A 25,321-nucleotide genomic window follows, 5' to 3' on the forward strand; every position below is an offset into this window, starting at 1 on the left:
GCACCTGTCGTTAACGGTGAGAACTCACTGTCAAGGGAGGGCTCACCTTTGACACTTTCGGGTTCAGTGTTCACTGCCGCACCGAACACTTGAGCTACCGTGCAAGCGATGAAGAGAGGCATGACGATCAAGGTGAACTGCATATTGGTTCACTCAAAGGAAGAGGAGGGCGATGGGATGTCTACAGGTCACCGACCCCTACAAGATCTATGTATGATTCAGTTCGGACCGAGCCACATAGTTTGATTCAACATATCACGCCACTGTCTGATGGTTTCAAGCACAGAGACGCTCCTCGGTCCGCCGGATGAATTGAGTGGCCTAGTATAATGTTTTCACTTCAATTGTTACCCCGGGGGGTCGTGTCGGGGCTCAGCGTCTTTCTAAGCGACCAATATCTACGCCCTCTGCCATCGCTCGATATTATACTCTACTATATCCTAAGAGGTCTCTCCGTCGAGCTCGCGAGTGTTGTACATACGTACGCTACTGGCGTATGATACACCTTGGACGCATGAATCACTCTAGCATCATCCTTTCGCGAATACGAGCGCCGTGTACCTGACTAACACCCTTGGTACAATGTCGTTCCTCTCGCGATATGCAGGCGCGCTCCTCCTTGAGGCTATATGACTGTAGTAGGAGCTGAGCGATCAGTTGTTCAAGTTACGTCTTCAAATATGTCTTGTTGCATAGAATCACTCGTTCAATAGAAATCACATTGGCACCCTCTGCAAGAAACACAGGTCAACATGGCTCAGGGGCGCCCTATAGCGGCCCCATCCCGAGACGAACTGCGGATTACAACGTCATGCTACATGTTCGTATCTTCTACTGGCATGATATCACGCATACGCCTGATAAATACTGCTCCTCCTGATGTTCCAAATGATAGTGTCTTTCCATCTGGGGAGAAAGCCATGAACATGACCGAATACTTGTGCTCGCACAATGTCCCATCATGTGATACATCGTCCACTCTCCTCACCCGCACCGTTCGTTCACTTGATGCCGACGCAACGTACTTCCCACACGTAGAAAAGCAGGCGATGTTTGCTGCGAGAGTGTGTCTATGGAGCGACAGAGTGTGCATGACGCCGCTAGATGTGTTCCAGATTTTCGCTGTCCCGTCCCCAGATACAGACAATGCGAGCATCCCGTCGGACGAGAATGCCACATCGACTACAGGTCGCGTATACTGCTACGAGCGGAAGAGTAATTCGCCCGTACGCACGTCCCAGATCTTGACAAGGCCAGACTGATGGCCAGTGGCGAGGCGTGTGCTCTGCGGATTGAGTGCAATCGTCAAACACTTCCCGGCTTCCCTTTCCCAATGGACCTCGTACTCCTTGCCCGTCTTCGTATCCCGTATGAAGCATTGAACCGAGCATGTTGAGACAAGCCATCGTCCGTCGAGGGAGAAACGGACATCAAGGACGGCTTTCGCGGGGGTCGATGGCTTCGGTGAATAGAGCTGATCGAACGTCCGCGCATTCCAGAGCCGCACTGTCCCATCGTGGGATCCAGACGCAATCAGAGTGCCGTCCGGCGACCAGGCACAGCTAGTAACCACCCCAGTGTGCCCTTCGAGAACTGCAATCCTGCATGCACCTTGGGCGGCATCCCAGACTGCGAGCTTCCTATCCTCGCCTGCGGATGCAAGCCAGCGACTGTCAGGGGAGAATGCGAGTGACCGTACAGCTCCATCGTGGGCTACCCATTCCTGGGCAAGGTTTCCGAGCGAGTCCCAGAGGATAACAGTAGAGTCGCTAGACGCGGTTGCGACCCACTTGCTATCCGGGGAATAGACGATAGAGTAAACTCGGTCGTCGTGGCCAAGAGTGGTGTCTGTGCACAGCATAAGTCTTCTGAAGACAATCGTTGTAATTCAAGCTGAGACAAACTTTGTCGGGAAGCAACAACGAGGGACCCGCGCTCTGCCATTTTCGGGAAGTGTTTTCCGAGCTCTTGTGTCCATAGATTCTTCCGTGAGTTACGACAACGATGGGAGCTGCAGAATACCTGCGTTGAATGAGGCGAGCGGAGCAGTGTTCTGTCCAGCTCCGTGCACAGACGGTGGTCGCCTTTCGGCCTAGCCATTGACCGCAATAGACGTCCCACGGCCCACCGTGACTTGCACCAGCCTTGGTGGGTGGAATTCCTTCAATATTCCATTCGATATTTCGACGTATAGAGTGTTGCCAATCGGCTCGTCGGAAGGTAATCTGAGCGTGAGGCTACGGAGCACAGGCCAGCTCAGTCCTGATGACAACCATCGTGTTATCGGTGATGCTTTCGTTGATCATGAAGAAGTTTGCTCACCCCGAAGACAAGCCCCGATACGTGAAGCTCTATCTGAGACGCCTTCTTCAAATAGTAGAGACAAAATTTCTACGGTGGAATGAGCCGAATTAAATAGCAGCCTCGCTATCGCCTCATCGGTCCTGTACCCAACGTCCATCTAGACATACTAATCAACGTCAGTTGGGAATCTGATGTACAGACGTGCTACTATATAATGCTCACAGTGATTGACCGCAGGCTGAGTTGTTGAGACAGTCGCTGTGTGAGAAGTTGGAGCGAGGCGTTGTTAGAGGCTTTGTCCCGAATCAACAGGGATTGACAGAGTAGAAGTTTGACGCTAGTGGACGCTAGTAGCATCCGGCAAAACTCTTGGAGTGTCTTGAAGGAGAGCTTCGAGAGGTACAGGGTTGTGACGTTTGTCCCAAACCTCCGAAAAGATGTCAGAACGGGCTGAGGAAGGCTCACAGTAGTCGGCAATTCGGGCCAAGGTGTGGTCCATATGATTGCGGCGAGGTTGGGGAGTATTGAAAACAAGGGAAATGGCATGAAGGTGGATGGCTGCGTTGTAATTGAACGCACGAAAAGACGAAGGTGGGGATGGACTTCGAAGAAGTCACGGAACACTGCGACCTGTTTTCTCTCCATGATCACGACATTGGCGACCATGAGGCAGAGGCTATATACGCGGGCGCACTTGGCGACATGTCAAGGAAAAGCTGGGAAGAGTCCTTCTATCGCAGCCAGAATGGCCGATGATCCTCTCGATGAGCTCCCAGGCAAGGCGAGGAGAGGTGGACATGGTGGGTTGAGTGAAGCGCGTCGTTTTTTGGAACAAGGATGACTGCGCTTGGGGAGGCACTGCATGCGGACATCGCCTGGTGTCCGGTCCGAAGCACGAATCAAGCCCGGGGTCCGACAAGGTTCAGAACGAAGAAGAGGCGCGTTTCCGCCGTTGACGCAGGACGTGGGCAATCAAATAGGCTTCGGAATGAGCCCTATCATCACACTGCCCTTTCCTCTATCTCGGTTGATGTGGAACATCTATTAAGCTCAAAAGAACCAAGGTAGCTCACGGTCAAACAGGAGGCAGTTTCTTCGTCGTATACACGCCAAGGAAGATATCAGAAGTCGCACAAATCCCAGAGAGCTCCATGCCACGACTCCGTATTCGAGACAGCGTATAGAGGCTTGAACGTCCATTCCTAAGCATGGAAGCAGCACGACAAGAATGTGTGTATTCTAGCAGCGTCCGCTCAAACATCGACAGTGTCGGTTCCACACGACAACTCTTCATGTCCATGCTATATACTTCCTTCGCCTCCAACTTGCACATTGTGGGTTGCACGACCACGCTATTTGCTTTCAGATTACCAGATGATCACCGTAATCACGGAAAACATTGATCGCCCGGAGCCAGGATGCAGTTCGTGGTAGGAGCTCAATTGAAGAACGTCCACGTCGAGAGGCTAGATGTAGTGGGGGTGAGTGAGTGTAATCTGAGCGTACACCAATACAGGACCACTGACGATCCGTGCGCCGCATTCCGTTGCGCGGATGGCCCTCCGAGTCGATAAAGGGAGCCGCGCCCTGTCATGGTATAACATCTACCAACAGCTGGCAAAGCCGGCCTATATCCGTGCGGCCCGCGCAACGGTCAGTCGGGACTTGTGGGTATGCAGTAGACGTGCAACGCTTACTCGATCATGATGCTCCGTAGAAGTTGGGTCGCGCCGATGCTGTGCTAGTCTCCGCAAGTTCCGGACACTAGCCATGCCCTCGCGGGATTCTAGAAGCTGCCTGCTCGTGCGCAGCATGAGCCGATGGTGATCGAGAGGCATTCGTTCGAAGATGTCAACAATCGAGGCCGAGATTGATGCTTCCATCTTACAAGGCTCGGCAGGACGGGCATAAGCTGTACGAGGGGTTTTGAGCAGGCTTGCTCCATAAGAGAGCCTATCAGAGCATCGTTCTCCGACTCCCCCGCGTGTATGCTTACCTTGTGTCCATCCTCCGCCCCATTTCGAAGGGCTTGAGACGTATTGCAGGTGAAGCGAAAACATCGCGAGTATGGGCGCAGCACCTCGAGATTATGCAAGTGTCTCAGCGAAGGTACAGCTGATTGTCGCGAATATCACGGATTAGGGTTGTCCCGGGTACCTGCTGCTTTCGTGCGGTGCGTGACACGTCTGGAAGTCAGCATCAACGAGACAGTCAATTCAACACTTACTCGTGGAGCACCTCATCAGGCTAGGTGATTGCGCGCCGTGGAAAGAACTTCAATGTCGTCCTGCGTGCGGACACAACGCAAGCGTTCCTATGTGACAACAGATGGCGATATGAAGGAGCTTGGGAGGGAATCGAGGAAAGGAGCAACCCGAGAACCGACACGCCTCGGACGAAGACCATATGCTGCGAAGGAGATCCTGTGGTCAAGACTCCTTACATACGATCTCAATCGCATTCATGCCATTCTACGACCTGAGTCGCGCTCTAGTCTCTAAGGTCGCGTAGCCAGACTAATTGTCATAATTGGGAGCGGGACCGCGGGACCGGCTGTGCGCCTCTCATTGGGACATGCGAGTAGGGAAGATAGACGAGGTTCATTTGACTTGCATAGATTGAGGTCTTCAGGACAGACTAGAACACTACTCATATGGATACAGATACTGGAGAGGAGGGTCAGTCCAGGACGTGCTCTTGTATGTGAACAGACATGGACTCACCATCTACTTTACAACCACGTTTTCCCTACGCCTTCCAATCGTAGGGCCACTCACAAGATAGATATGCTCCCATCCGAGCATACTCCAGCGGGCACCGAGGTTGGCGAAGCGGTGGCAACCGGATCGATGATGGAAGCAGCGCGAGCGATTAGTACCCAGGACGACGGTGTTGAGCTTGTCAAGACACCGATAGCTAGCGATGACTTCTAGGCTTGGAGTCACATAGGTGGGCGAGGTCTAGAACGCAGCGCAGGGGAATTTCAAGTGAATGATCGGGCGATGAAAGGCTATGACGAAGAGACGGAGCACATTTGTGAGCAGAGAGACACGAGACTAGTATCGCCGGCGAGCAGGACACCGTTGAAGTCGGAGAGAAGAGCGGTCGCATAGGCGCCAAATCTCGGATTGTCCCGGGCTCATTGTTCTCCTGCTCGATCTCTCCTCTCGCTCTTGCTCTGAATCCCGGGCTTTTTCACGCATCCCCTTTGATTTCAAAGGCTGGAATGCCTGGTTCGCGCTCAATTTTCATCCTCTAGCTGAAGTTTGACTCAGGGTGTCCGCTGGGTGACGCGCTGGGCTTGAGGAGCGAACTGATGGCGCGGAGATGCTTGTGCAGACTGCGTATGGGCATTGTTCGACGAGTGCGACGAATGTGTGCACGGCCAAGCATGTTGGGGCGTACATGGAGGAAGGGAACTTGCCCGAGGAGGAAGGGCGGCGTGTGGACAGAACGAGGCGCCATCCATTGGACCATCGAGCGACGTGAGGGCGGGGCCATACAGTTGTACTGGCGGGGTTCAGTTGACCAGCACCGCGGGCAAGTTGGAGTCTGCTGACTGATTCATCCGAAGGCGAAGCCAGGCGACGGGAGTTGTTTTGTCGGGTTGAGATAGATGAGTTGAGCGGTGATTCTGTGAGTGCGCAGAACGAATGGGCAGCTACGTAAGGTGATAGCATCTGCACCCGCAAGCCTGGCTGCAGCGGCGAGCCGCGCAGATCTCACGAAAACATGCTGGTGGAAGGCATCAGGCATCGGGCACGAGGACGTTGAGAAGGGACTCTATTGCCAAGGTGCCTATCATTCCTTACAGCTATGATTCAGTTAGCCGCCTGGCCACGTGCGACGACACTCCTTTGCCCTCACGAACTCTATCCCACCTACTTCCTCTACGTTATTTTCCCAGCGCACTAGTTCAAGTCTCAATAACTCTCAATCACTAATCAATACCCTACTAGAAGTTGAATCAGCGTCATCCGGTAAGTTCAATGATAGATAACTAGTGACCACACAACTTCACGACTGATCGCAACGTAGCATCGCGATGTGGCTACTCAGAACCGACCGCGCCGAGCTCGTGTACTTCCCGAGGAACTTCGATGCCGACGGAGGTTACGCCATCCTCTCGCACACCTGGGACGAGCGGGGAGAGCAGACCTTTCAGGAGGTTCGCGATATTGGCGAGCGATGCAAACGCGCCCGCACCAATCCACGGGACGATCCCCAGCTATCGCCTAAGATCCGAGAGTGCTGCCGTCTTGCTGAGAGGCACGGGCTCCGATGGGCCTGGGCCGACTCGTGCTGCATAGACAAGAACAGCAGCAGCGAGCTCTCTGAATCTATCAACTCGATGTATCGTTGGTACTCCGACGCCGAGGAATGCTACGCGTATCTCGTCGACGTCCCGAGCGACTGCGTCTTAACGGCGCGCGATTCCGCATTCCGGAGGAGCCGATGGCACACACGGGGTTGGACACTACAGGAACTCATTGCCCCCGCCTCCTTTCGATTCTACTCGTGCGATTGGGAGGAGTTAGGGAACAGAGCAGATCTTGCGGAGCTTCTACAGGAGATCACCAAAATCCCTCGGGAGATCTTCACTCGGGAGACAAGGCCTTCCGAGCACTCTGTCTCCGCACGAATGCGTTGGGCTTCGGGGCGGCAGACAACACGGTCGGAGGACGAAGCGTATTGCCTGATGGGTCTCTTTGACGTCAGCATGCCAACGAACTACGGTGAGGGAGAGAAGGCGTTCATGCGACTTCAGTATGAAATCATGCGACGGGATCCCGACCTTAGCCTGTTTGCCTGGGGATACACCCTCGCGTGTGGGAGTTTCAGAGGACAGGGACTAACTCTGCATCCTGGCAAATATGTCAACTCCGATTGGAAATTCCTTCTAGCATCTTCACCACACGCGTTTCATCTTCAAGTTTGGTATGCCCCCAACTTGGGTCTAAAAGCAAAGCAACGCTATCCCCCATCTCGTGTTAGTACATATTTTGCAACTATCTTACACACCACCGCGTCTAAAATTCAAACACAGGATAAACGAGGTGCTCCTAGTGCAGACGCAGCTACTGTTCCTTTTGGCCGCGTCGAGCTCCCACGCATTTCTATCACTACCTACGGTATCAAACTTCGCCTTCCCGTGTTCGAGGCCGACGGGGCAACCGTTGCAGTGCTTCTGTGCGTGGATCCCGATAACAATCACCTCGGTCTCTTCCTCTGTCCTGGACCACGTAGATCAGACCCCACTAGACCCCGCTACTACGCTGGGTGTGTATACAGCGTATACCAGCCACCGAGAGCATACGTCGCTCGGCTCATTTCCCTCGGCAACGACCTGAACAACCTCCAATTCAACGGAAAGCGAGTCGAGGCGACGTGGCGTACCATCTATGTCGTACCCGGCCATCCTGACGGGCAATCACCGAGCGCAACGACCGCTCGACTGACGATTAACTGTGACCCACGTCAGCCATTTCGGTTACCCCATTGGCTGGTGTCTCGACTCTTGGCGGTGGGATTCACAGTGGTAACTCAAGAGGAGTGGGACGAACAGGGTAGCAAAGTGACCCGGTTGTACTTTCTTCGGCCAGCAGGAGGTGAAATCATTTACCTTGATCTTGGGCTATGTCACATCGACCCCAAGGCTCGTTGGTCCAAAGTTACGATATCCTATGGGCCCAACGTCAAGCGATCGAAGGACGTTTCTCGCGCCCATTCTTGCAAGGAACACCACATTGACTCATGGACTGCCTGGTCGAAGGTGTTTCCCGACTCCGCATCGGATGCAGAACCATCCGTGCGGCTCTCTTTCGCACCATGCAAGGCGTTGCCGGAAACTTCGAAGCTTGTCGTTCATATGGAGCTCTTGGGTCGATTTTACGAGGAGATCCTTCGAGAGGCCAACATGACGACGGCTTTCCCGTCTCTCTCCGATCTCAACAAGGGCATACGGCTCGCATCACCTGACCACTTGCCTGTTCCAGAGCCCACCTTCCCGGGACACCCCACACAACTTCCCCGTCGATTCTACGCTTGGCTGAAAGCCTCAGCGAGAAAGCACCTCGAACGTCATCAACGGCCGCCTCCTTGATGTGAGCTTCGTCCGGTACGTAACACCTCTGTCCCTCAGAGAGCAACAGTTCAATTGATCGCTTCGGTCCAGAGCTTGCGGTATCTAGACTGCCATTATAGTTTCCGCTGTTCTATGGTCTTGTTACATGATAGCTGCATCTCTCCTACTGTGAATTCTGAACATGATCGCTCGCCTGCCGCTGCCCCCATCCCACGTTCCCACTTGAGTGAATGGGTCTTATCGAGAATAACGGCGTGCTCATGTGAATCCTCCCCCGGAGTGACAGCAAAATCAGAAGGCATCTTAGGCATGTGCTTAGTGATGGTAGGAAGCATTTCGTGCTCCATGTCGGAAGCGTGTTAGCAGTCTCCTGATAGTGTACTGGAAGCACTCATTCAAGGTCCCCAGTACCTTGTTGTAACGGCTCCCGGTCGCCTTCTCTATCGAGATCTGTGGACTCCGTCGGGTCTATGTGCGCTTTCCGGCTTGTCGCCTGCAATTGAAGACGCGCTCAATCTTGGCGTCAGACACTTGCTAAGCGAGGTGTGGGCTTGGTGCGAGACATGCATGACGGCGTACGCAGTCGACACAGAAGGTGGCCACGCGAGACTCTTTCAACTAGCCTTGGACGCAGCCTCGGTGTATGAATATCTGTGGATCCTCACTCGATAGGAAAGGAGCGGAACAGATTGCAGGCACCGGCCTGGATGCCGGAAGTAGACGGTGAAGCTGGGGGAGCACGACCGGGTGAGCTGCATGCCGAATCACAAAATGAGGACAGTTCTTACCAGGAAACTAGTAGGTAATGTTCGCCTGTAATCGGGAGTGAGCTGTACGGAGGGGAGGGGGGGCCAGAACAGGTCAATATGACAGTAGATTGCTACGAGCGGCGCTTCATGAGAGCAGCAATGTGAGAGGCAGTGTCGCGAGGACAAAGTGACATGCTAGAACCTGGTTGTATGCCCGACTGGTCGTCAAATGAAGTTTCATCGACTGAAGCTAGGGGACGTCAGCCACCAAGTGAGTGGGAAAGAGTCGTGCCGCATGGCACACCAAACAGCCCTGCACCGCTCCATCAGCATATATACATCTAGCCTCTGCCGAGCCAGCTACTATCGCCGAAACCCGTATGAGGCGGTTTGAAATCACGATACGGATGTTGAACGGAGCTCTTGTCGTTCGTGCAGGAGCAAGCGCATGACAAACAGCTGGCGGGAGCTTCGATTCTCGATATCTTGAGCAGGCGTTTCAGGCAACAGACACGGCGCGACAATCTCAGATCGTCACTGTTGGGAGGATGTGCGGGTGGACGCGGGGCAGACGCGGAGCGCTATGCAGGTCAAGGACGGGGGTCGTATTGCATGCCCTGCCTCGCATTCAGGTTCAAGTTGTCATCCCCCAGGGTCGACCAGAATTGAGCACTGTGTGCCGTACACTGTTTCTCTGTAGGTTGATGTCAGCTTAGACCATCGATATGATTCTAGTAACCATCTAAACTGCTCACCTGAGCGACATCTCGTTGGGCAAGACGCAAACAAGCGATCATCGACGTGCCATTTTTTATGTCAGAAGGCGCGTGTCTATCTGTGGAGACAATACGGGAGACACGGCGAGACATTCGAATGAGAACTGAAGCACTCCAAGGAAAAGTGCGCGATGACCAGTAATCGGAGAGCGTCGCATGACGAGCAATGGGAGCGGTGCGTAAGACACGGAGGACTTGTCGATGGTGCCTGACGTCGTGTGCAACCGAATATGACAATATACACGTACCCTCGGGATCCGCGATGCTCAGGCTGCACGATTACGCATCACACCTGGACGTGGAACATGAGTACAGTATCTTGAGCCGTACGAGTGCATTCGCTTGCTCCGGCAGAGGTAGACGGTGCAAAAAGTAGCGACAGAATGCTGTATTGAATTTGAAGGCTCGCTGCAGACAATAGGTACACACAGGGTAGTACGTCTTTCCAGCAAAAGGCGTGCGTTTACGCAAGGACGGTAATTGAACTCACTTGACTTTCCGTTGCCCAGCTCTTCACTATGCCTTTCACCTATCCTTTCGTTCCCAGCATACACCTGTCCTCTCCTTGTTACGAACGCGCGCAACGGCATCGGGTCTGTGAAGCGATGTCGGTAGGACTTCAGCAGAGCCAGCGATGGGTAGCCAAAAGCATCGAGGAACTTGCTAGCCTTGATGATCCCAAGCGGCGGCAGAGTGCAAGATCATCGACTCCTTGTGGATGCGAGGAGCTAGATCATTGATAGGAAAGTAATGACTGCACAGAACGGAGTGGACTTCAGAAAAAAGTGCTATGAGCTACGCAGGTGTATAGGCACCCAACCGTCGGAACGCGCCCTGTTACAACTGACGCCGCGCGATGAGCGCGTATCGACGAGATGTGCGCCGCCTTTCCCCTAATCGGCGTGCATCTTTGCTTGCCTCTTTGTATTGTGCACGACCATCACTCAAGCTCCGACGCGCTACTCGTTCTGGGAGCCATCTTTGTCGCTCATGTGCTCCCTGTGGCCTTGAGATGGCTTGTGTTTGCTCCCGCAGCCCATAGTGAGTAATTTCAACTCTAATCTCCTCTGGAGTCTGATAACTCGCGTCTGCACGAGTGGCGAGCCGCCTCGAGTACCCCCTCGCGATGCTAGTCTCTTCATATGTGACCTCTTGCATCGAGACTACTGATGGCTTTGCTACGATGCGATATAGTTGCGGCCCGTGAGATCATCATTCAATCCGTTCGACCGAGCTATGACTCCATCCTTTGGCAGTATCCCGCTGCGATGTACACGGGATAGTGAGGCGCGTGATGTCCGAGCCTGTCGCTCTTGCACTGGAGACCGTGACACGGTGCTCTCAACCCGCTCCGAGTCAATATCGGGCTTCGTCATCCCCCTTAATTCCACACGCCGGACTCCCTGGCTCGCACAATGCATGAGGGTCGGCACTGTGAGTATCCTGGCCAAGGAGCTTTTTGGTACGTCTTGCAGGACTCTCCCGCTTCATCGCTGACCAGCAGCTATCTAGCTTCTACTTAGGCAAGTCAGCGTCATGCAAGCTCGTCAGGTCGACTCCGCATACCGTATTTTGCCACAAACATCTATCCTTCCTACGGCCCCCTATGTCTCCCTCTCCCTCTGTTCATCGAAATTGCTACCGAGCAACATATTTCTCCGCGCTCCCCTTGACAGGGAGGGAATGCGGTAGCCGTGCTTATCCGGAAGGCCACTTTCACAGTACTTTGAAGCTTCAAGTATGGAGCCACTCGGTTTTTCGGACCGTCTCTGTCGCTCATTCGGAAGGTGTGGGTGCTAGCATGACCATATGCACTCGCACGGCTCAATGGTGAGTGTTGTGTTCCATACATACAATGCCCTCCGTGTATGTCTGCTTGTTAAACATATTGGCAGTGCCCACTGAGCGATAACTATCTGTTATAGTTTCCCGTTGGTGCAAAAATTTCGGTGCCTGAGTCGTGAACATCACTTGGTGAAGTAAACCCTGTACGTACCCATTGTTTCGTCTGGAGACCATGGCCAGCATTCTCATCAAGACCCAAACCAAGCGCAAAGCGGGAGCTGGCCGTCGATATTGATGTAGCGGCTTCGACTTGCTGCATTGTTCGCCTATGCGTGCCGCTTCTGGGTTCCCTGCCTTTGTACGCGCCTTAGCCTCCAACCTCGGGACCCATGGCCGAAGTTGCCCTACGCATGGTCACTCAGGTGCGTCTCACAATTCACAAGGTTTCACTAGCCGCAAGCATGAGATCCCACGCGCTCAGGGTTGTGGGGGCAATGTCGGCAACCCGCTGCGTTCATTGGTGCTCTGCGACGTTCCACGCGCCGAGTCCCACCGGCCGTTGGCATCTCGGAGAGCACAGAGGTCGTCCTCGATGACGTGGCGAATGGATCGCCGGTGATGAACGTTGGCAGTTTAATCGTTCAATGGAATTGGGACCCGAGAATTGGGCAGCGCTATGCCCGACCGTCTACACTGACAGTTCGGGTGACCAACACTCACCGGCATACCACCCTATGCAGCTGCAGGCACTGTCACGACGCATGGTGGTCACCCGAGTGCGAGCGGTGTCTCGTCATAGAGCACGGCTATATGCGTCCGGCACCTTGGCCGTCCCGAGCAGGGCAGGCCAGGTTTAAAGCAGGACGGGAGCGTGGCCGACAGGATGTGTCGCAGTAGAAGGCAGAGACCGCATGCGCTCGCGTCTGGAACCCGCGATGAGGCTACCGGCAGCCCCGCACGCCGCGGCGCGTCATTCCCTCGAGACTCTTCCACCGACTTCCGTATGTCGAAGCCATTGCTTGTATGGCCTGTCCCTGGGGCGGCGCGCGGCTTCGCCTGTGGACGCGTGGCGGAAGCCTATGCGCTGTCCTCGATCTGGCGGCTGTATGTCTTGGGACGTCAGGCCGCACGATGCTGATGAGCAGCGGGCGTAGAGGACGTCGGGGAAAGTCAGCTTCGGTGGTTCCTTGTCCATGGTGACGCACAGCGATTCCATTGTTGTGTGCCTGAACGGACTTAACATTCAAAAAGACACGCATACCTATGTTGTGGCATTGATTCCAATGTCATGGATGTACACTGCCCTTCCTCGCGCTCGTGGCAGCGATGAGCGTCTGCATTCAAACTCAGGATCGTTGTCGGCTTGTGACACGTCTTGTGTGGACAAAGTTCTCACATGTGTATGTGATCGTCCGTATCTGCCGGAATCGCAAGCCAGCCTGCGCAGAGGCATGCGAAGATGCGTAGTCTATTCAGATGTCCGGTAGCACAGAGCCGAGGGATATCTGGGTCCCGAAACATTGTGTTACGATTGCAGTAGTCCTATCAGATGAGGCAAAATTCAGGGAAACGATAAATGTAGGCTACACACCCATATCTTCTACTGAAAGAATATCGCGCATACGTCTGATCACGACCGACCCATTGTCTGCGCCAGAAGACAGCGTCTGTCCATCCGGGGAGAAAGTTACGTGCGAGACCCCATACTTGTGCTCGGAGAACTTCCCCACGCACGACCCATCGTCCGTTCTCCACAGCCCCACCGTCTGGTCCCATGATGCCGACGCAGTGACGTACTTCCCGCACGGTGAGAAGCACGCTGATCGGACGTCGCCGGTGTGTCCTTCCAACGATAGGGTCACGGAACCGCTGGATGCGTCCCAGATCTTCGCTGTCCTGGCACAGCCAATGGACAGCAGGCGCGTTCCATCCGATGAGAATGCCACTTCTATTACCTGCCCCACATGCATCCTCGAGAACACGAGACACTGTCCCATCTGCACATCCCATATCCGAACACTACCATCCTCATATCCAGTGGCAAGGTGCGTGCCCTGAGCATTCAATGCGGCGGCGTAGCACCGTGGATCCGCATCTTCGTGTTTCTTGTCCTGTTCACCTTTGTCTTCCTCGTTCTCTTCATCTGTAGCAGCCTTATCCTTGACATCCTCCCCTCTTGCGATACCAAAGTCCTTGTGCATGGCGCTGCGCCCGACATCCCATACACAGCACATATTGAAGCCTGTCAAGACAAGCCAGCGTCCGTCGGAGGAAAGGCAGACACCATGGACGAAGGTGTTGGTGAATGTGGCTACGTCGAGGACATGGAGTTGTTGGAACGCCCGAGTGTCCCAGAGTCTCACAGTCTGGTCCCAAGATCCAGACGCAATCAGAGTGCCGTCGGGCGACCAGACACAGCGATTGACTAATTGAGTATGCCCTTCGAGGGTTGCAATCTTTCGTGCGCCTTGACTGACATCCCAGACTGCGATATTCCCGTACAGGGACCCGGATACGAGATACCGACTATCGGGGGAGAATGCGAGGACGGATCCAGGATGAGCCACCCATTCTTGGACGAGTCGCCCGTCCGAATCCCACAAGATGATAGTGCAGTCCATAGATGCCGTGGCGAGAAGCGAACCGTCTGGGGAGTAGACGAGGGATGAGACCAGGTCATCATGGCCGAGAGCGATATCTGTGCAAGGGGTAAGTCATCTGGAGACGGTCGTTGTAAACCATACCAAACCTGCGCTCGACAGTATTTTGAGCGATCCACGCTCTCTCAATCTGGGGAAGTATCTCCTAAGCTCTTCAGACCAAAGATCGTTTCGCCAAGACCGAGTACGGAGGTGACCGAAGGGCAGAAGTTGTGGATGACGGTAGCTGAGCAGCATTTGGTCGAAATCGGAGCACAGGTGAAGATCGCCTTCGTCACCTCCGATCCACGACAATAGATATCCGATGGTCGGTACAAGCTCTACAGTGACTTCATCCAACCTCGGTGGGTGGAGTTCCTTCCCTATCTTGATCAATGCCTCAAACAAATCCTCATAACGGTCCGGCGGAAAGGATACCGTGAGGGTAAGGGCGAGGAGCTCAGGCCACTTTTCTATGGATTGTGATCTCGTTGTCACTATATTGCTCATTACGTAGTTATTTTGGGATATTTGCTCACCGCAGAGCAAAGCGCTGGAAAGTGAAGTCATGTCGTACGTTATGTCCAGGGACAATCTCTCCACGGTGGATTGAGCCAACTCGAACAACAACTTCGTCACCATTTCGGGCACGTGATGGCCTATCTGTTACAATGGTTGTATGTCAGTCAGGCATAGGGATAGAAGTGTGATACGGCGCTGACATTGATTGTTCTCAGCTTGAGTTGTTGTGACTTGAGGCGTTGTTCAAGCGCGGCACCGTTAGCCGCTGTCCCCTGGATTTCCAGAGACAAGCAACTCAGGTCTTTGACGGCAGGAAAAGCTAGGAGTACTCGGCATATGTCTTGGAACGTTTTGAAGGAGAGCTCAGAAAGGGATAGAGATGTGATGTTTGTCCCAAACTTGCGGTAACATGTCAAAAGGGGCCGAGGAAGGCTGAGCCTGACTCGACAATGATCCAGCGTATGCGCAGTGAATAAATGAACGTCGGTGAGGTTGTGGAGTATGTGCAGCAAAGGAAAGGGCATGAATGTGGTTGGATCTGCTCTGATCGAACGCACAAACGGACAGAAGTGGTGATAGGCCTCGAGAAAATCCCGGAAGGCAATGACCCGCGCTCTCTCCCTGATATCGACATTGGCGACCATAATGCAAAGGCTACGGGGGCGGAGTTGGCTGCAGGTGAGGGAAAAGCTGTAAATGTTCTCCGATCGTCGCCGGAATGGCTGATGATCCTCTCGATGAGCTCCCAGGCAAGGCGAGGAGAAGCGGACATGGTGTGTTGAGTGAAGCTCGTCGTTCCTGGGGACGAATATTACAGCGCTCGGGGAGGCACTGCATGCGGACATCGCCGGTCCACTCCGAAGGAGTAAGAATAAGTAGAGCCCGAGGTTCAGTACGAAGAGGCACGTGTCCTGCCATTAGCGTATGAACTGGGTATTCAAGCAGGCTTCGGTATGAGCACTATCATTACACCGCCCCACGCTCTATCGCGGTTGATGTGGGACATTTGTGAAGCTGAAACAGAACACATATGCCTCATGGCGACGTACGAGGCTCAGGTCATACTTTGCGCGAACCATAGAGATATCTGAGGGGAGACACGAGACCGTCCCAGGCCACCAGTGTTACGTGTATACCAGTGTGGAGAAAAAGGAATTTGTGATGTAAGACCCATCAGCCATGGAAAGATCTAACGGGTTACACAGTTTCTACAAAGCTCCCTGCTACCCGTCGGTGTTTGAGGCTAATGCGCATACTTGATCTCCCATTATCAAGCGTGGATGCAGCATAGCGATGGGGATAGGTGTTCTCCAGCAGTGTCGACTTGAATGCCTTCAGCACCTGCTCCGCTCATCACCTCTTCGAGTCCACGTTGTCGTATTCTTGGATATTTGGCATTGTGCTAAACGCGATCGCGCTGTTCGCTTGCAGGTTTCCAGACGATCCCCCCAATCGTGGGCCAAGAGCCACGATGTAGCCACCTGCTAGTGGTAGGAGTTCGATGGACGAGCATTCATGTCGTGGAGAAGCTGGATGCAATGTATCACTCACAGCTCGGTACTGACAATCCACAGATACGTAACTGCCGAATATCCATGCACCAAATCCCGTTGCGCGGACGGCCGTCCGAGTCGACAAAGGGTCTGACGCCCTGGCATAGTATGAAATCACCTGATAGCTGGCAAGGCCAGCCTATATCCGTTCCCCGCGCAATCGTTAGTCGGGCCTTGAGCGCACGAAGTATATGTGCAACTCTAACTCGATCGCGATGCTCCATGGAGATTGAGTTACGCCGGTGCTATGCTAACTACCGCAAGTTCCGGACATGATCCATGTCTGCGTTGGGTTCTAGGGGCATCCCCGTACGTCTGCAGCAGGTCGTCGAGAGGCGGTTTATGCACGGTCGGGGCTGAGATCGATGCTTCCTCCTACAAGGTTCGGTGTGGCCGGCAGACGCTGTGCAACGGGTCGTATCGTCCTCTAACTCCTACGGGTTCGTACTGATCTTGCGTTCATCTACCCTGACTTCAAGAAGACGAGACATAACGAGTGAGACGAATGCAGGGCGAGCATGGCCCAGACCGTCTACTGGAAGTAAGAATTACATGTCAGTCAGGCAGGCACAAGGTCGCAAAGGAGGACATATACTTCCGCTAGGGGAACGTTGCGGATGCAGAAGAGCGAGCGGGAGCCTACTGATTGAATCGGATTCGGACACTCTGATTGTCGCGAATATCATGATCTATGGCTGGCACGGTCACCGGCTGCTTTCGTCTGGCACGTCATACGTCTGGGAGTCAGTATCAACGGGAAAATGGGTTATTCAATCTAACACTTACTCGTGTAGCATCTCATCTCGGGTGATTGCACGCCGCGGGAAAAACTTCAATGCGGTCCTGCGTGCGGACACAACGCAAGCATTTCTCTGTGGCAAGGGGCTATGAAGGAGCTTGGTAGTGAATCAAGGAAAGGATAGGAGCAAACCGAGAGAAACTGTGTGACACGAGGCACCTCGGACGATGGCGAGTCGCGCCTTGTAGCAGATCACTCGTTGACACCCGGGAAGCGTGGCTGAGACTCCTTACGAACGGTCTTGATCGTATACAGATCCTGTTAGACCACTCGTGCCATAGCCTCCAAGGTTGCGCAGTCAGACAAAGTCTCATGATTCGGAGCGGGACCGCGGGTTGAGCAGTGCGTCTGCGTCCCTCATTAGGGTAGCAGAGTCGGATGAAGTTCATCGACTCGCAAATATCGAGATTATGAGTACGACTTACAACACTACTTGTACGTATACAAATTCTAGAGAGGAGGGTCAGTCCAGGACGTGCACTTGCTAGAATCTGCCACCGACCTCCTTGCGCCTGTGGGACGGAATACCTGGACGATCGTCAGGGACTCGTTTGACATCCTCGCCGCTCGATTAAGAGCGTTAACCGAACCACGCTGACAGCCCTCGCACCCAAGACCGTGGGCGCGACCAGACACCATGCGACCCTGAGTTGCAACAGGTCATCGTCGAGAACGACGCGTTCTGCGCGATGGCGCGCATAAGGGCGATGAGCACGCCTGTGAGCCTAAGTCGTACCACGCATGCTACTCCAAGCTCACAAGTGACGCCCCCAACGTGGACCTAATCTCGGCCGCGCGCTTCTGGAGTGCACCGAGGGGTCTGTTCGCCCATAGTGGCACGACTAATGAATACGTCGCACCCAATCCTCATCCTCCCGCCCGCGCGCGATCAAGTGTGCTCATCGAGGGCCGTGCTCGCCGTGAGGGGCGCGGTAAACGGTGCGGGCTGCTCGTGCAAAACATGCTCGGGCATTGCTTGAGGAGTACGCCATGCATGTACACGGCGAAGCTTTCGAACGCGTAGGTGGAGGTAAGAAGTCGATGAAGCAGAGGACACGGTGTGCAAGCCGGACACAAAGCCGCTCTGTGAGGGTGTCATCCCGTTTGGCTGCGCACATGCACACCATTCCGAGCAATCCGCCCTCGGCTTGGTCTTCCTGTGTATATACGACGATCTATACATCAGTCTCAACAATAACGAAGGAGGGACGAATAGCGATGCTTACTATGTAGGAGAAGACAGGAACGTGAGATGTTCATGATCTATGGAAAACCTCAGCATTATGCGAATGTGCATCGACACATCGGACCTTTGCAGAACGTTGATATTGGGACTGTGAACGCAGCCGAAAGTTCTTTCAGCATGCGTGGTCGGGAAGACACATCTCCTATTGCAGCTTGGCCCATGTGGTAGCTCCCGAAGCAGACCGTCCCAGAAAGTGTGCCGCAGAAGGAAGCTGACGCGAGGTTGCAAGTCATATGCAGACCCACATGCTCTGGCGTGCGATGGCAGAGACCACTCAGAGCGAATGGGTGATAGGAGCTATTTGTAAGAGACGAAGATTAAGTGATGTACAGATAGACTGAAGTCTGCGCCGCGGAAGACGGTCAGTCCACGGTATCCGCTGTGTCAGAATGGTGATGGGACGTACCTGACCACGCCCCAACTGACCCCTCTTGGGGACTCCGCATGAAGCTAGACCTCTCAACCCCATTCCTCGTTCTCGTTCCCGAAGCAGCATCGCCAGCTGTGAAGCGACTAGAATAGGTCATTAGTATCCGGACGATCATCTCAGGCCCGTGGGCAGTTTTGTAGATGTCGCTCGAACGCAGGCTCGAAGCTGCACAAGGCGCAGAACGAGTGATGGAGTGCACATGCAAGAAGGGATTCAGACTGAAGCTGAGAACACAGAGGATAAGATGGACGACACAACGAAAGCTCGGTCGCACAGGCGCCGCTTCTCGGAATGTCCCGGGCTCACCGAACGCAACTTGGAAGTTGACACGAATCGCGTGCAGCTCCTGCTCGATCTCTCCTCTCGCTCTTGCACTGGAGACCGACTCTTGGCCCGCTCAATCTCGGGCTTCGTCGCGCATCCCCTTTGATTTCACAGGCTGGAATGCCTGGCTCGCGCAATGGAGGGTCGGCACCATTGTGAGTATCCTGGCTAAGGAGCTCTTTGGTACGTCTTGTAGCACTCTCCCGCTTCATCGCTGACCAACAGCTGTCTATCTTTTAGTCAGGCGATTTAGCGTCATGTAAACTCGTCAACGTCGACTACGCATCCCAAATGTTGCCATGACTATCTATTACCTACGCTCCCCGTGCGTCCCTCTCCGTCTCCATCGAAAGTTGTACCGAGCGATTGGTTATTTCGTCTCCCCGCCACAACAAGGAGGAAATCTGGTCGCCGCGCTAATCTTTAATGGCGACCTTCAGAGCTGGAGCATCAATCTTAGAGCCATGTCAAGTTTTGTGCCGTCTCTGTCGCTCATTCGCAGCGTGTGGGTGCTAGCATGACTATATACACTTAACGGTGAGTGTCGCGCTCCATATTTACTACACCCTCCCACAGTAGTCGTGCCTACCGATGGATCGCTGTCTGCTGTAGTGTCCCGCTGGTGCAAAACATCCTGCGCCCGAGTCCCGGTTGTTGAAGCAAACCCTGCACGTGCGGCTTGTTTCGTCTGGAGACTACGGTTAGCGTCCTCATCACAACGTTAACCAGGCGCAAGGTCGGAGCTGGTTGTCAATGCTGCGTAGGGGCTTGCACTCACTGTATTGCTCGTCCAGGTGTGCCGCATCTAGGTTTCCTGCCTTTGTACGCGCTTTGGCCTTGAGCGTTCGGGACCCATAGCTGAAGCTTTCCGCGCATGTGTCCGCAGGTATGTTTCACATTTCGTCGATCTACCAGCCCCACGCACGAGACTCCATCTTCAGCGGCGTGCTCAGGATCATGGCTGCAACGTTCCATGTGCCGTATCCTCACCTGCCGTTGGCATCTTGGAGAGTACTGTGGTCGCTCTCGATGACGAGGTGGATCGATCGCTGCTTATGGTCGCCAGCAGCTTGATGGTTCAATGGAATTGATACCCCAAGATCGGGCAGCACCATGCCCGTCTGGGCACGCTGACATTTCTAATGAGCAGCGCTCGCCTGCATACTGCCCTATGCAGCTCCCAGGACGGGTTCGACGCATGGGATTCACACGAGTGCGAGCGGTGTCTCGTTCAAGAGCGCGACTATATGCGACTGGCACCTTGGCCGTCCCGAGCAGTATGGACTAGCCTCGGTTAGTATCGACTTATAGCACAATTCGCATGCACTCGCTTCTAGAACCCACAATGAGGCTACTGGCAACCCTGCACGCCGCGGCGCGTCACTCCCTCCAGGATCTGATTCTGGCTTCTGTTTGTCGAACCCATTGCTTGTCCGAGTCTGGCCTGTCCCTGGGGCGACGTGTGGCTTGGTCTGTGAACGTATGCCAGATGCCTATGCACTGTTGTCGATATGCCGGCAGTATGTCTTAGGACGTCATGCCACATGATGTTGATGAGCAGCAAAGCGTTTAAGACGTAGAGGGAAGGTCAGCTTCGCAGGTTTTCTTGTTCGTGGTGACGCGCCTTGATCCTGTTGTCACGTACAAGAGCTGACTTTGTATGAATAAGACACGCATACTTGCGTTGTGGCGTTAAATCCCATGTTGGGAATATACAATACATTTTGTTTCTCTCGGGATAGCGATGAGCATACATAGAGCGCACTTTCTGCATCCAACCCAGTCTGATTGTCGGCTTTGTGTAGATGACGTTCTTGCCATATTGCCTTTCTGCGAGAACTCGAGTTAATTTTCACGGAGGTACGCGCAAATGAGAAGAAGCATAGTCTATTCAGACGTCCAATAGCACTGAAATGAGGGATGCTTGGGTCCCGGAAAATTCCGTTACAGCTACAGTAGTCGAGGCGAAGTCCAGGTAAACACCATCATGCTACACGCTCGTCTCTTCTACTGGAATGATATCACGCATATGCCTGATCACGACTGACCCATCGCGTGCGCCAGACGATAGCGTGTTTCCATCCGGGGAGAAGGCTACGTTCCAGACCCAATCCTTGTGCTCGGAGAAGGTCCCCACGCACGATCCATCGTCCATCCTCCACAGCCGCACCGTCTTGTCCCCAGATCCCGACGCGACGTACTTCCCGCACGGCGAGAAGCACGCTGCCAAGACCCCGCTGGTGCGTCCTTCGAGCGATAGGGTCACGACGCCACTGGATGCGTCCCAGATCTTCGCTGTCCTGTCCTCGGTAGTAAAGAGCACGCGCGTCCCATCCGACGAGAATGCCACTCGTATTATCCCTTCCGTATGCACCCTCGCAAAAACGAGACACTGTCCCGTCTGCACATCCCAGATCCGAGCATTACCATCCGAATATCCAGTGGCGAGGTGGCTGCCCTGAAGATTCAATGCGATGGCGCAGGACCGTGAACCGTCATCATCGTCTCCCTCGTCCTGCTCATCTTCGTCTCCCTCGTCCCCTTCACCTTCATCCTCCTCGTTCTCTTCATCTATCGCAGACTTGTACTCAGTATCCTTCCCTCCTGCGATACGGAAGTGGTGAATCGTGCTGCGCCCGACATCCCATACATAGCACCGATGCGCATCTGTTGAGACAAGCCAACGTCCGTCAGAGGAGAAGTGGACACCGTAGACGAACTCGTTGGTAGACACGTTGAGCAGATGTAGCTGTTGGAATGTCCGAGTGTCCCAGAGTCGCACAGTCTTGTCCCGAGATCGAGATGCGATCAGAGTGCCGTCGGGCGACCAAGCACAGTGATCAACAGATTGAGTATGCCCTTCAAGGGTTGCGATCCACCGTACGCCTTGGCTGACGTCCCAAACTACAATCTTTCTGTCAAAGCCTGCGGATGCAAGATGTCGACCATCGGGGGAGAATGCGAGTGAGCGGACGTATGCAGTATGAGCCACCCATTCGTGGACGAGCTGCCCGTCCGAGTCCCACAAGATGATAGTGCAGTCCCGGGACGCCGTAGCGAGGCGGGAGCCATTTGGGGAGTAGACGAGGGCTGTGACCAGGTCATCATGGCCGAGAGCGATATCTGTGCAAGAGGTACGTCATTTAGAGACGGTCGTTGTAAAGTATTCCGTAGCAAACCTGCGCTCGGTGCCATCTTGAGTGATCCACGCTCTGTCAATTTAGGGAAGTATTTTGCAAACTCTTCGAACCAAAGATCCTTTCGCCCAGAGCGAGTACGTCGGTGGCCGAAGAGCAAGAGTTGTGGATGACGGTAGCTGTGCAGCATTTGGTCGATTTTGGAGCACAGGTGCAGATTGCCTTCGTCACTTCCGATCCATGACAACAGATCTCCGACGGTCGATAAAACTTTCACAGTGACTTCATGCAGCTTCGGTGGGTGGAACTCCCTCGATATCTTGATCAATGCCGCAAAGAAATCCTCATAACGGTCCGACGGGGAGGACGCCGTGACCGTGACCGTGAGGAGCTCAGGCCACTTTTCTTTGAATGTCATCTTGGTGTTACTATATCGCTCGCTATGCAGTCATGTTGAGTAACCTGCTCACCGCGAAGGAGAGTGCTGGAGAGTGAAATCTGGTAGTAGTAGCCCATGTCCAGGGACAATCTCTCCACGGTGGATTGAGCTGACTCGAATAACAACTTCTTCACCGCTTCGTGCACATCTTCGCCTATCTGTCACCGTGGTTTGTGAGCCAATCACGTATAGGGGAATGTAAGTGTCATATGGGGCTTACATCGAGTTGTCTGAGCTTCAGTCCTTGAGATCTGAGGCGCTGTACAAGCGCGGCACCATTAGGCGCTGTCTCCGCAATACGCAGGCGCTCGCAGCGTAGGTCTTTGACCGCAGTAAAAGCTAGAATTACTCGGCAGAGCTCTTGTAACGTCTTGAAATAGAGCGAATAAAGGAATAGAGATGTAATTTTTGTCCCAAATTTGTGGAAACATGTCAAAAGGGGCTGAGGAAGGCTGAGCCTGACCAGGGTATGTTCTGGCGTACGCGCAGTGAACCACTGAGTGTTGGTGAGGTTAGGGAGGATATGCAGCAACGGAAAGGGCATGAATGTGGTTGGATCTGCTCTGATAGAATGCACAAACGGACAGAAGTGGGGATAAGCCTCGAGAAAGTCCCGGAAGGCAACGACCTGTGCTCGCTTCCTGATATCAACATCAGCGACCATAAGGCAGAGGCTACGGGGACGGAGTTGGCAACATGTGAGGGAAAAGCTGTAAAGAGTCTCCGGATCGTCGCCAGAATGGCTGATGATCCTCTCGATGAGCTCCCAGGCAAGGTGAGGAGAGGCAGACATGGTGGGTTGAGTGAAGCGCGTTGTTCACGCTTGGGACGAGCATGACAGCGCTCGGGGAACACTGCATGCGGACATCGCCGGTCTTCTCCGAGGTTCAGGACGAAGAGGCGCGTGTCCCGCCGTTGACGCAGGAGCTGGGCAATGAGATGGGCTTCGGTATGTGCACCATCATTACACCGCTCTACACTCTATCGTGGTTGATGTGGGGCCTTTGCGAAGCTAAAACGGAACGCAGATGCCTCAAGCGAGGCTCCAATCATACTTGATGTGAGCCATAGCATTGCAGCATGTGCGAAAGGAATGAGACAAGAGGCCCTACCAAGCGACCAGCGGAAAGCAATGTCAAGGACAAGAGATTTGTGATGTAAGAGCCGTAGGCTAAGGAATGATCCAACGAGTTACACAATTTCGGCAGGGCACCCTGCCACGAGTCTGTAGATGTAGCATAGCGCTGGGGATAGGTGTTGTCCAGCAGCGTCGGCTCAAGCGACCCCAGGATCGTTCCGCTCATCACATCTTGGTGTCCGTCCCATAGTAATATCGTAAATTTTGTTTCGTGAGCTGTGCTATCGCGCTGTTCGATTGTTGACAGACAACCACCCCAATCGCAGGGGACGGTGCTCGCCAGGAGCCAGGATGTAGCCATCTGCAAATGGTGGCAGTTCAGTGGATGAGCATTCACGTTACGGAGAGGCTGGATACGATGGGTCACTTACAGCTAAGTATCGACAATATGCCGATACAGGACTGCTGAAGATCCATGCACCAATTTCTGTTGCACGGTCGGCCGTCCAAGTCAACGAGGGGAGTGCCCTGTCACGGTATAAGATCGCCTGAAAACGGGAGAGGGTTACCTATATACATGCGCCCACGCCGCCGCCAGTCGGGCCTTAAGCGTATACAGCAGACGTACGACGTGTACTCAATTGCGATGCTCCATGAGGGTGAAGTAGCGCACATGCTGTACTTACCACTGCAAGGTCAGGATAGTAGCTATGCCCCCGTTTGGGGGGCACCCCGTCCGTCTGCAGGACTAGCGGTGTGGTCATCGACAGGCATTCGTTGGACCAAATATTCACGTTCGGGCCGAAGATTGATCCCTTCGCCTACAAGGTGGGGCGGGGCTCGCAGAAGCTGTACGACGGGTTTTGAGCGGGCTCGATTTCTAGGAGAGCATACCAGTGTGCCGTCTACAAATTTCCCTAAGTGAATACTTACCTTGTGGTGGTCCTCTGCTCCCATTCTGAGGGCGCGAGACATATCGCAGGTGAGGCTGTATCGCGGATACGGGCTTAGTATGGATTAAGCTAGCGTCTCAGAGAAGGCACAGACCCTGAACTGGAACTGAGGATTACATTTCAGTGACGCAAACATAAGGCGGCAAAGGCAGGGCATACATTTCGGCTAGGAGGACTTCATAGATGAAAGGGGTACCTAGTCATGCATCTGGACACTCGTCGCATACATCACAATCCATGTTTGGCCCAGTCACCTGCTACTGTCGTGTAGCACGTCACACCTCTGAAAGTCGGCTTCAGCTGGACAATGAATCCATTCGCTTGCGACACTCACGTGTGTAGCCTCTCATCAGGTGGGGTAAACGGGAAGAACTCCGATGCCCTCCTTCGTGCGGACACCATACAAGTGTTGTTCCAAGACACTATAATGAATTCGAAGGGGCTTTGTAAGACATTGGAGAGGGAATTGGAGCATCGAGAGGAATTGCGGGCAACGAGGTAT

General features: G+C 53.9%; 4 protein-coding genes across 4 annotated transcripts; 1 reads left to right on the top strand and 3 right to left on the bottom strand.

Annotated features, from left to right (window-relative positions):
• Nucleotides 1-1,045: 1,045 nt before the first annotated feature.
• Nucleotides 1,046-2,470, bottom strand: DICSQDRAFT_181357 (uncharacterized protein). The gene is made up of 3 exons (XM_007366843.1): nt 2,323-2,470; nt 1,905-2,262; nt 1,046-1,848 (listed from the first exon to the last, which is right to left on the bottom strand). Exons 2-3 carry the CDS (start codon nt 2,098-2,100, stop codon nt 1,202-1,204), a joined length of 843 nt encoding a protein of 280 aa, XP_007366905.1. The 5' UTR covers nt 2,101-2,262; nt 2,323-2,470; the 3' UTR covers nt 1,046-1,201.
• A 3,879-nt stretch (nt 2,471-6,349) lies between these two features.
• Nucleotides 6,350-8,492, top strand: DICSQDRAFT_87956 (uncharacterized protein; the record flags this gene model as incomplete). Its single annotated transcript, XM_007366842.1, has 3 exons — nt 6,350-7,294; nt 7,352-8,422; nt 8,480-8,492. The coding sequence occupies 2 exons, from the start codon at nt 6,350-6,352 to the stop codon at nt 8,405-8,407; spliced, it is 2,001 nt and encodes a 666-aa protein (XP_007366904.1). The 3' UTR covers nt 8,408-8,422; nt 8,480-8,492.
• Nucleotides 8,493-13,282: 4,790 nt separating this feature from the next.
• Nucleotides 13,283-14,320, bottom strand: DICSQDRAFT_171157 (uncharacterized protein; the record flags this gene model as incomplete). The annotated part of the gene is made up of 1 exon (XM_007366841.1): nt 13,283-14,320. One exon carries the CDS (start codon nt 14,318-14,320, stop codon nt 13,283-13,285), a length of 1,038 nt encoding a protein of 345 aa, XP_007366903.1.
• Nucleotides 14,321-21,202: 6,882 nt separating this feature from the next.
• Nucleotides 21,203-22,767, bottom strand: DICSQDRAFT_181359 (uncharacterized protein; the record flags this gene model as incomplete). Its single annotated transcript, XM_007366840.1, has 2 exons — nt 21,203-22,335; nt 22,392-22,767. The coding sequence occupies 2 exons, from the start codon at nt 22,765-22,767 to the stop codon at nt 21,203-21,205; spliced, it is 1,509 nt and encodes a 502-aa protein (XP_007366902.1).
• Nucleotides 22,768-25,321: the final 2,554 nt, after the last annotated feature.

Source organism: Dichomitus squalens (genome assembly GCF_000275845.1).
Source record: "Dichomitus squalens LYAD-421 SS1 unplaced genomic scaffold DICSQscaffold_20, whole genome shotgun sequence".
Classification (NCBI taxonomy): Eukaryota; Fungi; Basidiomycota; class Agaricomycetes; order Polyporales; family Polyporaceae; genus Dichomitus; species Dichomitus squalens.

What these genes read in the sequence shown, in the direction of transcription:
- DICSQDRAFT_181357 (XM_007366843.1), bottom strand. Translation starts at nt 2,100, where the DNA reads ATGGCTAGGCCGAAAGGCGACCACCGTCTGTGCACGGAGCTGGACAGA. An exon ending in CGTTGTTGCTTCCCGACAAA is followed by an intron (nt 1,849 to 1,904) that starts GTTTGTCTCAGC and finishes TGCTGTGCACAG; the next exon opens with ACACCACTCTTGGCCACGAC.